Source organism: Marmota flaviventris, chromosome 14 (genome assembly GCF_047511675.1).
Source record: "Marmota flaviventris isolate mMarFla1 chromosome 14, mMarFla1.hap1, whole genome shotgun sequence".
Classification (NCBI taxonomy): domain Eukaryota; kingdom Metazoa; phylum Chordata; class Mammalia; order Rodentia; family Sciuridae; genus Marmota; species Marmota flaviventris.
In genome coordinates, this window is record NC_092511.1 from 77,318,696 (window position 1) to 77,331,870 (window position 13,175).

The 13,175-nt window shown below is 57.5% G+C and overlaps 1 protein-coding gene across 9 annotated transcripts in view; it reads left to right on the top strand.

Moving 5' to 3' along the window:
• The window catches only part of Reep1 (receptor accessory protein 1), an 81,473-nt gene that overhangs the window by 56,698 nt on the left and 11,600 nt on the right, over positions 1–13,175 (top strand). For all 9 annotated transcript variants that reach the window (XR_011704407.1, XR_011704408.1, XR_011704406.1 and 6 more), the window contains exon 6: positions 11,907–12,084. Coding sequence is in view for 6 of the 9 variants with exons in the window: in XM_034637355.2 (XP_034493246.2) it covers positions 11,907–12,084 (178 nt within the window). In the remaining 3 variants the exon portion in view is untranslated. The remainder of the gene's footprint in view (positions 1–11,906; positions 12,085–13,175) is intronic.

Sequence of the window (13,175 nt, forward strand, 5' to 3'; positions counted from 1 at the left end):
GGGCCCAGGGTGAGCTGCGGGTCCCCACGTGACGGGGACGGGTGAGCCTGGCAAGGAAGAGTGCGTGGAGGAGCCCATCCGTGGGACGGCGATGTCACCCACGTGCCCCCCACCCCCGCCCTCATCAAGAGCCCTCTCTGCCCCTTCCTGGCTCCTTCTCTCCTTCACTGTCATTCCTCTTGGTCATTGTGTCAGCTGCTCTTCATGTCCTCAGACCTGAACAATTAATCCACCCAATATGTCCTCTAGGAGTAAATTTGGCATGTGGCCCCAGCGTTTCCGGGTGACAGCCCCTTCCCGGGAGCCCAGGTGGGGGCTCGAGGTCTGCCGTCAGCTGGCAGCGGGAGAAACAGCTGCTGTGTGTTGGGGGAGATGCGTGGACAGGAGGTGGCTGTCTTAGCAGAGGGGTGCTCTGGTCTCCCATGGGGTGGCAGGGCTGGGGACGGGTGTGCAGCTGTGGGAGGGTGGAGACTGTGCTCCATGGGTGCACGGCAGGATGAGGTGCCGAGTGCGGGCAGGATGGAGGTGCCGAGTGCGGGCAGGAGGGTGGTGAGAATGCGGGCAGGTCTGAGGCTAAGCTGGCCATGCCCCGTGCCAGGCAGAAGCACTGGCAGGTTCATGGGACTGGGCGCAGAGGCTGTGGCTCTTTAAAAGCACCTCTGCCTGAGGCCAAGGAGCGCTGCAGGCAGGCTGGGAGGAGAACCGCAGGGTGGCCGTCCACACGTGACCGGCTCCTTCTGTGACACAGACTGCAGGGAGGCATCTACCGCACACAGCCGGTCCCCACAGGGCCCTGCCCGCCCTCCTGTTAAAGCTGCCCACACTGCCAACACGGTGAAAGAGCCCATGAGTGGCTTTGCAAGGGGAGTTCTGGGCGGTGTCCCAAGGAGATCCGTCAGGACCCAGGAAGGCCCTGGATCCCCAGTGCAGCCGGCGTCGAAAGAAAAGAGAACTTCAAGGAATCGTTACATTCTCAACACATTAGGATGGCTTTGCACCGGGAAGCCACAAAGCCCCTCCTGGTCCTCCTCTCACCTCTTCTGGTCTCTCGGAAGGAAGACGGGCATGGCTGTGCTCAGTTCAGAGTGTGAATGTGGCGCAGTGTGGGGGCGTTGTAGGTCACTGGCCACCTGGCTTAATGTATGTAGGTTCTTTCCTGCTGGTGACTTCCACAGGACTGTCCTTTCAGGTCTGCCTCAAGCCGGAGTTGCCAGAGCCTTGTGCCACCCTGGATGGGTACTGCTGTCCCCAGACCACCAGGGGGGTTCAGGGCCCACAGCTTCCCCAGCCAGGCACCTCCAACAGCTCATCTGGGACTGAGCTCTGGAGAGAACCCCTCTGTCTCCTTCCAGGTGGACTGACGCAGAGGAGTCTGGTTCAGAGGAGAGTGTGCTCTGCTCTGTGGGAGCTTCACCGCTTCTCTACATGTGAATATCTGCAGAGAAGAAAATGTCTGTCTTCCAAAAACAAGGCCCTCTGCTTTTGAAACAGATGTGTACTTAAAAAAAACAACAACAAAGTAGTCAAATCCAAAACTCATGGCGGCTGGGGTGCCCATCGGTGGCTTCCATAACAACAGTGGATCATGCCAGGCAGGGTCAGAGGTCGGTGACTCACCAGCCAGTCCAAACCTGGCGTTCATGTCCAAATCACCTCGAAGCTTTGTTTTATTTTGTAGTAGATTCTCAGATGCGCTGAATGAGACTCTCAGGCCGTGCTCAGGTGTGTCTCTATTTTAACAAGTTCCCCAGGTGATTTTTAAGGGGCTGGCCCTGCACAGGTTGCAGAGCCAGGAGTTCAGGTGACTAGGGTGAAACAGCTCACTCTGCACCTTTCCTGGGACTCAGACTTAACTCCTTGAAGCATGAGGAGTGAGGGCAGTTGTGTGTGTGTGTGCACGCACGCGTGTGTGTTTCCCCAAAACTTAATGGCAGTTGAGGAACGTGCGCACGTGCCAGCTAACTTTGGGGACACCACGTGTCAGCTGACTATGGGGACACTCAGAGGTTCATCAGAAGGCGCAGGCTCAGCGCACATACCTGGCCTGTGAGCCTGCTGTGAGCCATAGGTACCGTCAGCATGTGTCCTCACTGACTGACCTGTCCCTGCACAGCGTGACTGTGCTGAGGACTGCAGATGCTGGCCAGGTGAGGCGTCCAGTCTCTCCCCTCTCCCTTTCCATCCTGCCACAGCTCCCAGGAGGATGCTATGAAGCCTAAGGAAAGATCAGGAGATCTTGCAAATTCATCATCATACAAATATAGATTCTTATTAATGCTAATATATCTTAGAACTGAAAAAACTAAAATGAAACAACTAGACACAGGGATCCCCCAGGACTGCTGACCCCTCCTGCGGGTCTGCATCCCTATCCCGGGGGATGCACCTCTGTCCAGGTGTCCTCTGCTGCTTGGCTGGCTTTGCTCCTGGCCCCTGACAACACCAGGGGAAAAACTGAGTCCCAGGACTTTTCAGGACTAGAATTGAACATCTCTTTTTAAAAAATAACACTCTCTAGGGGGCTGGGTAGAGTGCTTGCCTCACACATGTGAGGCACTGGGCTTGATCCTCAGCACCACATAAAAACAAATAAATAAAATAAAGGCATTTTGTCCATCTACAACTAAAAAGACCCTTAAAAATAATGTTTTCTAAATTTATTTGTTCAGCAAAACACATTCTCACAAGAAAGGGAGACCCTGGGAGAACTAATGGAACAAGTTGCACAACTGTGAGTTCTCAGGCCACCTTAGGCCCCTTGAAATCTGAACGGCACACTAGTCCCTTCCTCCCACTTGCTGTCAGACCTGGTGAGCCAACCTTGCTTTGATGTGAAACTCGAAAGGCGACGTTGTTTAGCCCCTGTAGACCCTGACCCTAGAGCAGTACTGACAACACCAACCATTATAGTTGCCCACTGAGAGCGCTGCCCAGAAAGACCCGCATCCTCTCAATCAGGGACTCTTCTCCCACAGTGGGTGTCCAGGTGTGGGGTCCCCAACCCCCAGGAGTCCCGTAGTTCCCTCCTATGGAACGACAGTGTCTCGAGGTGAGGGGCTCTGCCTTCCTCTTTGCTCCCTGCTTAGAACGTGAATAGCAACAGGATGATGCCTAGCTGCCTACCTCATCACACCTGGTCGAGGGCTCTGAACATACACTTCTTTGATCCCTTCCTTCCTGCTGTGTCCAATACGACAGCCACATGCCACATCTGGCTATTTAAATTGAAAGTAATTAAACTAACCCTAAAATTTGATTCCTCAGTCACACTGCCCCCGTCCGGAGTCCTCAGTAGCCATGCTGGCTGGCACAGCGTATCACATTTCTATGGCTGAAGGAAATTCCACTGGGCAGGCCTGCCCCAGCCCTCTGTTAACACTCTTGGGTTCTCCTCCATCTTGTTTCCACCCTGGACCTGTAGCTGCTTTGGCTTTGGTAGGACACCCCCAACCCTTACCCATTGAGCTCTTGGGCCTCTCTTTATAAGGTTTTCCGGGAAAATGGAGAAGCTCAGCTGTAGCGGCTCCCATGCTGTGGCCCTCCGCCTCCCTGGTCGAGCCACATTCAGACACTCTTCAGACCTGCTCCCCAAGCTCAGGCGCTTTGCCTGCAATTATGGCCAGCAGCCACCAGGGGGTGACCAAGCATCTAAACAGCCAGGCCAGAACCACCAGGAGATGAAGGATCGTGTTTTCTTCTAAAAAAAAAAAAAAATTCTCAATTTGCCATAAAAGATAGTTACAGAATCAGGCTGAGTCTGTGGCTCTGTGGCAGAGCACTTGCCTGGCATGCGTGAGGCCCTGGTTTCCATCCTTAGCACCACATAAAAATAAACAAAGCCATGCTGTCCATGAGGGACTATAATAATAATAATAAAAAGTTTTAAAATAGTTATAGAATAGTTTAACATAAATAGAAAAAAAAAAAGTCCCCTCCTTGCCTCCCTCCTGCCCCCACCTCTTATCCACCAGTGCTTTATCTAAACCTCTAGCTGAGTGAAGTGCTGCTTTTGAGCCACAAGCAGAGTTTATTCTTGGGATCGGAGTCAGTCCAGAAGCACGTGCCCTGTGATTTGGGCTCCTGGCTGACCAGTTGATTCCTTGCCTTTGTTTTCTCTCTAGCAAAGAGCCACCTGTCCACAGCTCACCAGAGGGCAGGCACTGATTTTACTCCCCCGCCTCAGCCTCGCTTACGAGTCATTTCCAAGGAGGGAGAGAAAGCAAGGGCTGTGCCTCTCCAGGTGCCTGTGCCCTTTCTGTGCCCACCTGAGACTGCTGGATCTGTGGGTCTGGGCTCCTGTCTGCCCCTGCCTCGGGGGAAAGCTCCCCGGCGGCTGTGCCAGCCCACATTGCGATAACCCTTCTTGTTCGAGCGAGGACTGTGGGACATGGGTTAATATTTAGGACTCACCACGGCAACCAGCTGTAAACACCAGCATGCTCTGAGAGGTGTGGACAACCTGAAAAGACACTTGGAGGGGCTGCCTGCCCTCCAGCCCCCGCCGCGCTCACACCCAGCTTCTCACCTCAGAGCTAGTCTCCGTGGGACCCAGGAGGCTCTTCCCGCTGCCGCTCGCTCCCAACCTGGAAGACCTGGCCTTGCAGCCAGCCAAGCAGGAGGCCGGGGGCAGGAGCTATGGCCCAACGGACAGCCCCTCTGTTCTGTCAGCCTGGAGGGTTAGCCTGCTGAGAGCATTGGGGAAGAGGCTGGCCCAACCCACAAGGTCCAGAAGACAACCTAAGGCTCTCACCAGGGGATAGCCACATGGCCTCTTGGCTGTGGGGCTTGGAACCCTCTGCCCTCCACACATGCCCGCTCCTCCCTGGCGCCTCCCCTGCATGGTGGGCTCTCTGCCCCTGGCCCGCTCCTCCCCCTCTGATACATCTCATGCTTGTCCCTTCAGCAGCCATAAAACACCCGGCTCCCCTACCTGCTTCTCTGCCTGAGGCTTGGGCCTCGGCACCCTTAGTGGACACTCCCTAGTCCCAAGTCTGCCCTGCCCTGGGCCTGTCTTTCTGATGACCACGCAGTCACCATCTCTCAGGACCCGAGGCTCCAGGTCTTGGCCATTCTAGAGGCGCCACCCTTCCCCACTTGACCTTCAGGTCCTGGCCATTGGACTTCCCTCTCCTCCCCCTCCTCCCTCGGCTTGGACAGGTGCTGCAGCCACTCAGAGTCCCTGCCCTTCCCACTTCCTGCCTGAGGCCTGCCGTCCGACTGCTCCCAGCATCGGGCCTGGCTCTCCTTCCTTTGCAGCCCTTGGTACTTTCCCACAGCACCAGCTCCTGTTCTCGGAATCGCCACTTTCACTACGCATAGAGCCGCTCTCCTGCCTGCCTTTGCCACGTTCCTCCTTCTGCTTCTCTGAAATCCTGCCCACACCTCAAGGTCCTGTCTGCCTGCTAGAGCCTCCTGTGCTCCCAGGTGGAGCTGGGCTCTCACACCCTGGTCCTCTTCTATTGTGGTCACTTACGTTTTGTCCTGCCCACGTCCCTGAGAGGTGCTCAGTGAGTGCTGAGGGAATGGAGAGTCTTGTGTGTTCTTAGCTGCCTCCCAAGGGTGGGCTTCGGGGACAGCAGACCCCGGGAAGGGGCCACCTCTCCTCCTGTGGTGTCCCGTGAGCCTCTACTCTGCCACGGGGATGGCGTGGTACCTACGGTGGAGCAGTTCTGAGCCAGTGCACAGCAACCTCCTGAGGGCAGGGCTCATGGCCAGTGCTGCAGAAGGGCCACCTGTCAGGCTCCTGCTCCTGGGTGAGGTGGCCCTCCCAGACTGGTCACGACCTCTTCACTGTGGAACAGAATGACACCAGATAGGCACTGGCCCTAGGCAGCTGCAGCACAGACTTGGGCGGGGAGGCCATTTCCACTCTGGTCCCCTCCCACGTGCCCTGGCCTCCTGGCTGGGCTTTCCCTATCAGGGCTTCCTCCTTCAGCTCGACTGCTCCAGGTGGAGGGTCCCTGGGGATACCTGCCATCTGCCCATGGAGAAGGAAGGCAAAGGGGTGCTGCTGTTCAGGAAGGGCCTCAGCCACCAGGGCCACAGCCTCTGCTTAGGGAAGCAGCAGAGCTGGGCGCCTCGGCAGGATCTCCCAGCTCTACCTGCTGAAGTTCCCAGCCCGGGTCCCATGCACCACCCCACCCACCTGAGCAGAGCCGAGGGACCACCACCCGCCAGTGAGGGTCTCAGAGTCAGCCACAGCCAGGCTCTGCAGGGTGGACTCCAGCCTCTGACCATCCTCTGTCAAACCCCTAAGGAGCTCGGAGGGTACATTGTACCCCAGGGCTGCCAGCCAGGGCCACCAGCCAGGGTGCCAGCCAGGGCCGCCACACAGGCTCCCGACCCGAGGCAAGCATGGCAGCATTTAGATGCGAGTTAAAGAACCTGGACCCCATGCTGTGTTTCCATAAGATGCTTCCGTTTCCGTGAAGCTCTCTCCTGTGGAAAGACGTTGGAACACGCATGACCACAGCTGCACTTTCCACTAGGGATGGATGTTTTGTCCTGTGGATGTCTGTCCTGTCCTCTCTCCCTTCTCACTGTCCACTCACTAACCCCCTGGGCCTTTGCTCTAGGGCGGCTGGGCCAGGTAGAGCGTCCAGCCAGATGCCCATCTTGACAATCATGTGTGCAGGTCCCTCCAGGTGGTCTTGACACCGTTACTGCCCATCACTGGGCACGAGCAGTAGACCCTGGCCCTTAGTGCTGCCCTGACTCCCTGCTTCTCCCTCTCTGGGGCTCTGTGGGCACCCCACTCCCACTGCCCCACCAGCCTTGAGGGTTTGGTTTGCCTGCTGTCTGTCACCAAGGGCACCTCCCAGAGGGAGCCCGGGAAATCCAGTCCTTCTTCCCCATGTCCACGTACCAGCTGCAAACTGAGGGGAAAGAGGAGGAAGCCCTTGGGCCAGTCCTCCGTGTGTGCGGCCTTAAGTGTCCAGAAGGTTTTGACTGTTCTAACATCTGCTTTCAATACCCACCCACTGCTTACCTCCCCGCCCCCGCCAGGGATGTGTTCAGGTTCTGGTCAAAGAACACACCTTGCCACCGAAGCCCGGTTTTCCATTCCTATCCCGTGACCCGCACCAGGGCCTCCTCTTCCAGGTGGGGCCACACAGTGTTCTGAAGGTGTCTTGGGCTTCCCACGCTCACACCCTGGCCCTGCCCATCCACCTGTGCAGAGGCCTCCACTGATGGCCCAGTGTCCAGCCAGCAGTGTGACCTCCCCACACCGCCCGTCATGTATTGCTGTCCTTATTCCTGGCCCACACCTAGCTAGAGCTGACCTCCTTGGGCAGACCCCATGGCCCCCACCCCACCCCTATGCAGGACACCACAGCCCTGGCATCCCAGCAGGGCTGAGCCAGTGACGGGGAGCCAATGACCAATCCTGGGTGTCCCAGGGGGGCTGAGAGAGTAACCAGGGAGCCAGTGACAGCCCTGGGCATCCCAGTGTGGCTGAGAGAGTGACCGGGGAGCCAGTGACCAGCCCTGGGCATCCCAGCAGGGGCTAAGAGAGTGACCAGGGAGACAGTGACCAACCCTGGGTGTCCCAGGGGGGCTGAGAGGGTGACCAGCCCTGGGCATCCCACGGGGGCTGAGGGTGACCAGGGATCTAGGGAGCAGCTCTGGAACCCCAGCAGGCTGAGCACTGACCAGGGAGCCGGGAAGGAGGGCAGGAGGCGGACGTGGCTCTGGCCACTCCACGTGTCATCTGTGCCCACGGCTAGGGCTGCCTCTTCATTTGTGTCCCCTCTTCCCCTTCATCAGGTGGCTCGACTCTTTCACTTTGCCTCCTCTCTGGACCACAGGGAAGGGCAGGTAACCCTGTGGAGAGGTGTGACTAACCCCAAGCTGACCCAGTTGTGGCTGAGGCCCAGCTGTCCCTGTGGCCCTGGTCTGGCTCAGCGGCGGTGGCCTCCTGCCCCATGTGTGCGGTGCTTGTGAACCTGTGGTCCTCCGGTGCCTGCCGGTGTGTCATTAGGTAGTGTCTAACGCCTGCGTAACCTCCAGGGTTTCCTCCCTTGCTGCCTGGACTTGCCGGGGCTGCCGTGGTGGGCGCCTGACTCCCTCCCGGGCTGGTGGGTCCCATCTTCCTCATGAGCAAGGCTGGCCTCTGTGCAGCATGAGGGGGCTCCTGCCTGGCTCTGGGGGGCGTGTGCAGAGCAGGCCTCACTGTCAGCGCGGGCGCCAGTGGGGGGAGTACTAACCTGTCCAGCCGCGGGAGGGACCTGGTCTTACTAGTGGCTGCTGCCAACTGCTGACCACTAAACCGGTTGCCATTACCGTCACTGTGCCCGTATAGCATTAGATTCCGCGTGGTGTGGATAGGCCCATGCTGTGTGGTGCCTCTCCTGTGGCTCGTGGTTCCCCGGGACGAGCGCCTCCTGGAGGGGGGCAGTTGGTCCCTGGTGGAAACCCCATGTCCTCCCTCTCGGTTCTGTTTTAACTGTTTCCTTTGCTGTTTCCAACCCTCCCTGCCAGTGTCTGGTATAGGGGCATATGTGAGGGTCACACAAAGCCTGTGCTCATGAGATGGGGACCCCAGAATGGCCTTGAGGACTGACGGGTGAACCATACTGCTTCCTTAAAGGGAACACACGTTCTCAAATTCTTCAGGGACAAGAGGGGGTGTGGTGAAGAGTGAGGCCCACTCCTCCCAGCAGCCTGCCCGGAGGCCTGGGAAGCACGCCTCCTTGGTCAGATGTTTGCGTGGCCTCCACCCTGTAGCACACAAAACTGCACAGACCCCCACTGTGGTGGGTGGAGGGTGCTGCTCAGGGGTGACCCAGGCTGAGAAATGCTTCTCTTTCCGCCTGGTCCACATCTTCACCTAGCCAAGCCCTCCAAGGCCAGTTCAAGGGCAGGACCCCAGGACTCCTGGCCTCTCACTCTGCACCCCCTGACACTCTCATGCACTCCTGTGGCCACACCCAAGACCCCCACCTCACAGGATGCTGTCTGGGACCTGCAGATGCATCCAATGGGGTGGGGTCTCCTGCTGCACTGTACTCAGGCAGCAGCTCAATGAATGGTGACACGGACATCTGTTCAGCTCCCTGACCCTGGTGTCCATCAAGCAGAGTAGGGGTCCAAGTCTGCAGTAGCCAAGCTGGAGGGGAAGCACAGCAACTAACCGTGCTGGAGTTAAGTGACCGGCATTTGGCCAGACGAAGCGCCCGGCTGCAATAAGAGCAGCCCTGAGCGCAACCGTTAGCCAAGGTGGCTCTGCCCTGTGCAGCCAGAGTCCATCGTGTCTAAGGACTGTGACTTCTGGCACGCTGCCATCTTAACTACCATCTAAGAAGGCAACTGTTGCCCATGAAATTGGGACACGGTGCTAACTCGTTTTCAGGAGCCTTCTGATTTCCTCAGGGGACAGGGTGGATAGAGAGCTACTCCTGTCCTATGTATCCTTGGCCCTGCCCCGTCAGTCTTTGCAATTCTGGTGACATTGGACCTGGACTGGCTGGCTCCTGGGAGAGCAGATGGACACTTGTGAGGCCCACTCCTGCTTCCCTCAGATCTGAGCATGTGAAGAACCGGCAGCCACGCTGATGGAGTCTGTCCCTGGCCATTTATATGGGCTTGGGTTCCTGGGGCCCCTCCTGGTCTTCTGGGCCAGAACGATCTTCTCCTTCTCCAATTTCAACAGCAGCTTAAGTGCCTCAGAACATAGTGGGGGGCTCTGTAGGGGTGCCTAAAGGGGTCATCTCACTGAGTCCTCACCAGCACCCAGCTGGGCAGCAGCTCCTCTGCAGATGGGCTCTGAAGTGGAGAGGCGGAAGGCACCATTTGTGCCACAGTCCAGTGGAGTACGGACCCCGCCTCCCCACAGCTGTGTCCTCGTCTCCTCTTCCTGTGGCCTCTGATGTGCACTTGGGTTCTTATTTGCACTTTTCTCTTTTTATACTTTGTCGGACACTGAGCTGTCTTTTTGCCCCTTCTTATTAACACCCGATGCAGGGTGCTGCCATGGAAAGTGCCCAATAAATTGCTGCTCAGTGTGTGAGTGAATAATAGGGAGAGAGTGCACCAGCGAGCAGCCGCCTGGATCTGCTGTCAGCCTCACACGGCTGCACTCAGGCATAATTATCCGAATATCTGCTCACATTTCCAGAATCAATTTCAGCCTTCCAAACTCCAAATGGCAGGCTGGGGTGTGGCTCAGTGGTCAGCGCTTGCCTAGCATGCCCGAGGCCCTGGGGTCCATCCCCAGCACCACAAAAATAAAGAAATACATTACACATGTCACAGAAACATTTCTGGGTAAAGTGAGCTAACCATGGCTGCTGGCTGTGAGGTTTGGATGAGGCCCCGGGAAGTAGGGCCTGAGAGCCTGCCTCCTGCCATCTAGAGCAGAGTCTTAGTTCATGTAATATTCTCCAAGCACTGCGTGGCTTGGGCTGGCGCACCTGGTTGTTGGTCTCTGATTATTTAGAGTTTTCTTTGGGTTACTGTTGGTTTGCAGCACACAGTTTTTGTACTCTGGTAGGTTGGGAGCTGCTATCTCACCTTCTGAAGAACCGCTGCTTTATTGACCCTGATGGTTCTCCTAGCCCCCTGTCAGCCCTCCATATGCTCCTGCCTTGGCTTCTTTATCCTGTCTGCAACTTCGACGTCAGCGAGTCAGTGTGCTTGGTTGGTTTAATTATATTGTTATGATTTTTTATTAAATAACATGAAAAAATATTAGGCCTGTAATCCCTGTCACTCGGGAGGCTGAGGCAGGAGGATCAAGAGTTCAAAGCCAGCCTCAGCAACTTAGCAAGACCCTGTCTCTAAATAAAAATAAAATGGGCCGGGGGGACATACCTCAGTGGTTAAGCATCCCTGTTACCCCCACAAAAAAAGGAAAAAAGAAAAAGATCTCTGCAAGCCCTCCCCCCATCTCTGACAGCCCCTGCCTCGCAGCGTGGGCCCGGGCTTGTTCATTGAACTCACAGAGGCCTGAGTCCTGCCCAAGCAGCTCTGACCAGTTCTTGCTGATTTGGGCTCTGTTATTTCTGTGTGCTATACTGTCCCCATCTCCTGTGGACCTCCAGAACCATTCTTCCCTCCATTATCCAAGTAAACTACCTCTCCTGTCCCCACCACCACGGGCACCTGAGGCCATCAGCACGGGCTTCTGAGCTGCCTCAGTTCACTGACTTGCCTGAGCGTTGCTGCCCATCACCCTTCCCCAACCCCAGGCGTTTCTCAGTCTCCTGCCAGCCCTGTCCCACCCAGCTGAGGCCCAGCTGGGTGAGGCTGGCCCTAGGGTGCCACCAGGAGCACCTTACTCTCCATCGAGATGCTCCTCCTACACAGCCAGTATAATGATTTTTCCTGATTTCTTAAAATAATGATGCCCCTCCCAGGACTCACTCCGTGGCTCCTTCAGACAAGGAAGTGATCATGATCAGTGGGTTTTAAAAATAGACCATTTTCCTTCCCGGCCACACCTTGTGGATATTTTGCGAAGTGCAAACGCACAGCGTGAACAACAAGCCTCATGAACAATGACAGCCGCACAGACAAAAGAGGCGAATGTCACCATACATTAAAAACCTTGTTCTATTTCCCTTGAAAAGACCGAGGACTGAGCACGTCAGGGTCTGGCTTTCTGATGAGATGCTTGTGTGTTGAGAACCAAGGAGACGCAGCTGGATGAGGACCTTCCTGTGCGAGTCCAGGGAAGCCGCGTGGCCCCTGGTGGCAGGTCCTGAGGCGTGGTCCTCTCGTGGGGTCTGCTTGGGTCCCCAGCTCTCTGTGGGTGTCTGGGCCGAGCTGGGCTGACCGTCTTGTGTCCAGCACTGCCCTCTGCAGGGTCCATCTAGGCCTTGACTCCCACCTCGCTGGCCCTCAGGTCAGGACTCCTGGCCTGGCATGTCTAGCCTCTGATGTGTGTCCCCCTGTGTTGTGCCCAGGGCCAGGGTGCCTTGTCAGAGAGACTCCGGAGCTTCAGCATGCAGGACCTCAGCACCATCAGGGGAGATGGCGCCCCTGCTCCCTCCGGCCCCCCTCCACCTGGGCCCGGGCGGGCCAGCGGCAAACACGGCCAGCCCAAGATGTCACGGAGCGCTTCTGAGAGCGCCAGCAGCTCAGGTAGGTGCGCTCCACTGCCCCTCTCCCTCTACCATGGCCTTACTTCTCTGAGAGGCCTGTCCACCATGGGCCGTGCACTCTGGCCCTGGCCCCTGGCCCTGCCACCAGCAGAGGTGTCCATCAGACCGGGCCAGGCCAGCCAAGGGGCAGTGCCACTCACCTGGAAGCTGGTCTGGGATCAGCTCAGGGGCAATTAGGTCACCTGCATCAGAGGGTCCTGCCTCCATTTGATCCCCTGGAATTTTGGGGGGGGGGCAGTAGTGCCAAGCCTCGAGGCCACAGAGAGATGGACGGGGCCCTGGAGCTCCCCCATTGGTCTATTCCTCTCTGGCTCCACACTCCCAGGGTCTCACCATCTTGAGCACCTGAGTGCCTCCTCTTCACCCCACCTGGGCGGCAGCCCTCTTCCTTTCCTCGCTCTCTGCTCTCCCCACTCATCCCCGGCCACCCATTCACTGCAGGCCCTGTCCCCGGACTGGCCCACCCCCCAGGGTCTCCGTAGGTCTCGGGTGAGATCAGATGTGGGTTTCTGTAGAGGGGCCATGCGTTGGGGACCCCAGGCATCTGACCCATCTTTGTGGGCTTCAGGCTCCTGGACAGCGGGGCATGGACGGGGGTGGAGCATTGGGCCAGAGTGCACAGTGTTCCAGATGTTCCCAGGAGCTGAGGGCAGCCTGGGCTCTCAGCAGAGGGTCCACGTGGGGTGTGGGGGTGGTGCTGGGTCAGCTCTCCCCTCTGAGGCATAAGGGGTGGGAATGGGCCATTCTTGTGCAGTCTGTGGCCAGGACATGTGCCTGGTGTCTGTCCTGCCTTAAGCATCCCCACGGGACCCCCGGCCCCCGAGACCTCCGTGTGCTGAGGCCTAGCCTGCAGCAGGCTTCCGTCCTGCAGACCTGGCTGAGCCTCAGGGGTGTGGAGCATGAGCCCTGTGCTGCCCTGGGAACAGGGACTCAGTCAGAGCCAAGAGCCCCCAGGTGCCCTTGGGATGTCCCCTGTGCTCCTCCACGGGTTGGAAGACTGGATTTTTTGGTGAGAGGTATTTTAATCCTAGAAACAGGGCAGAGCTGCGGAGAGGGCCTAGCCACAGGGTG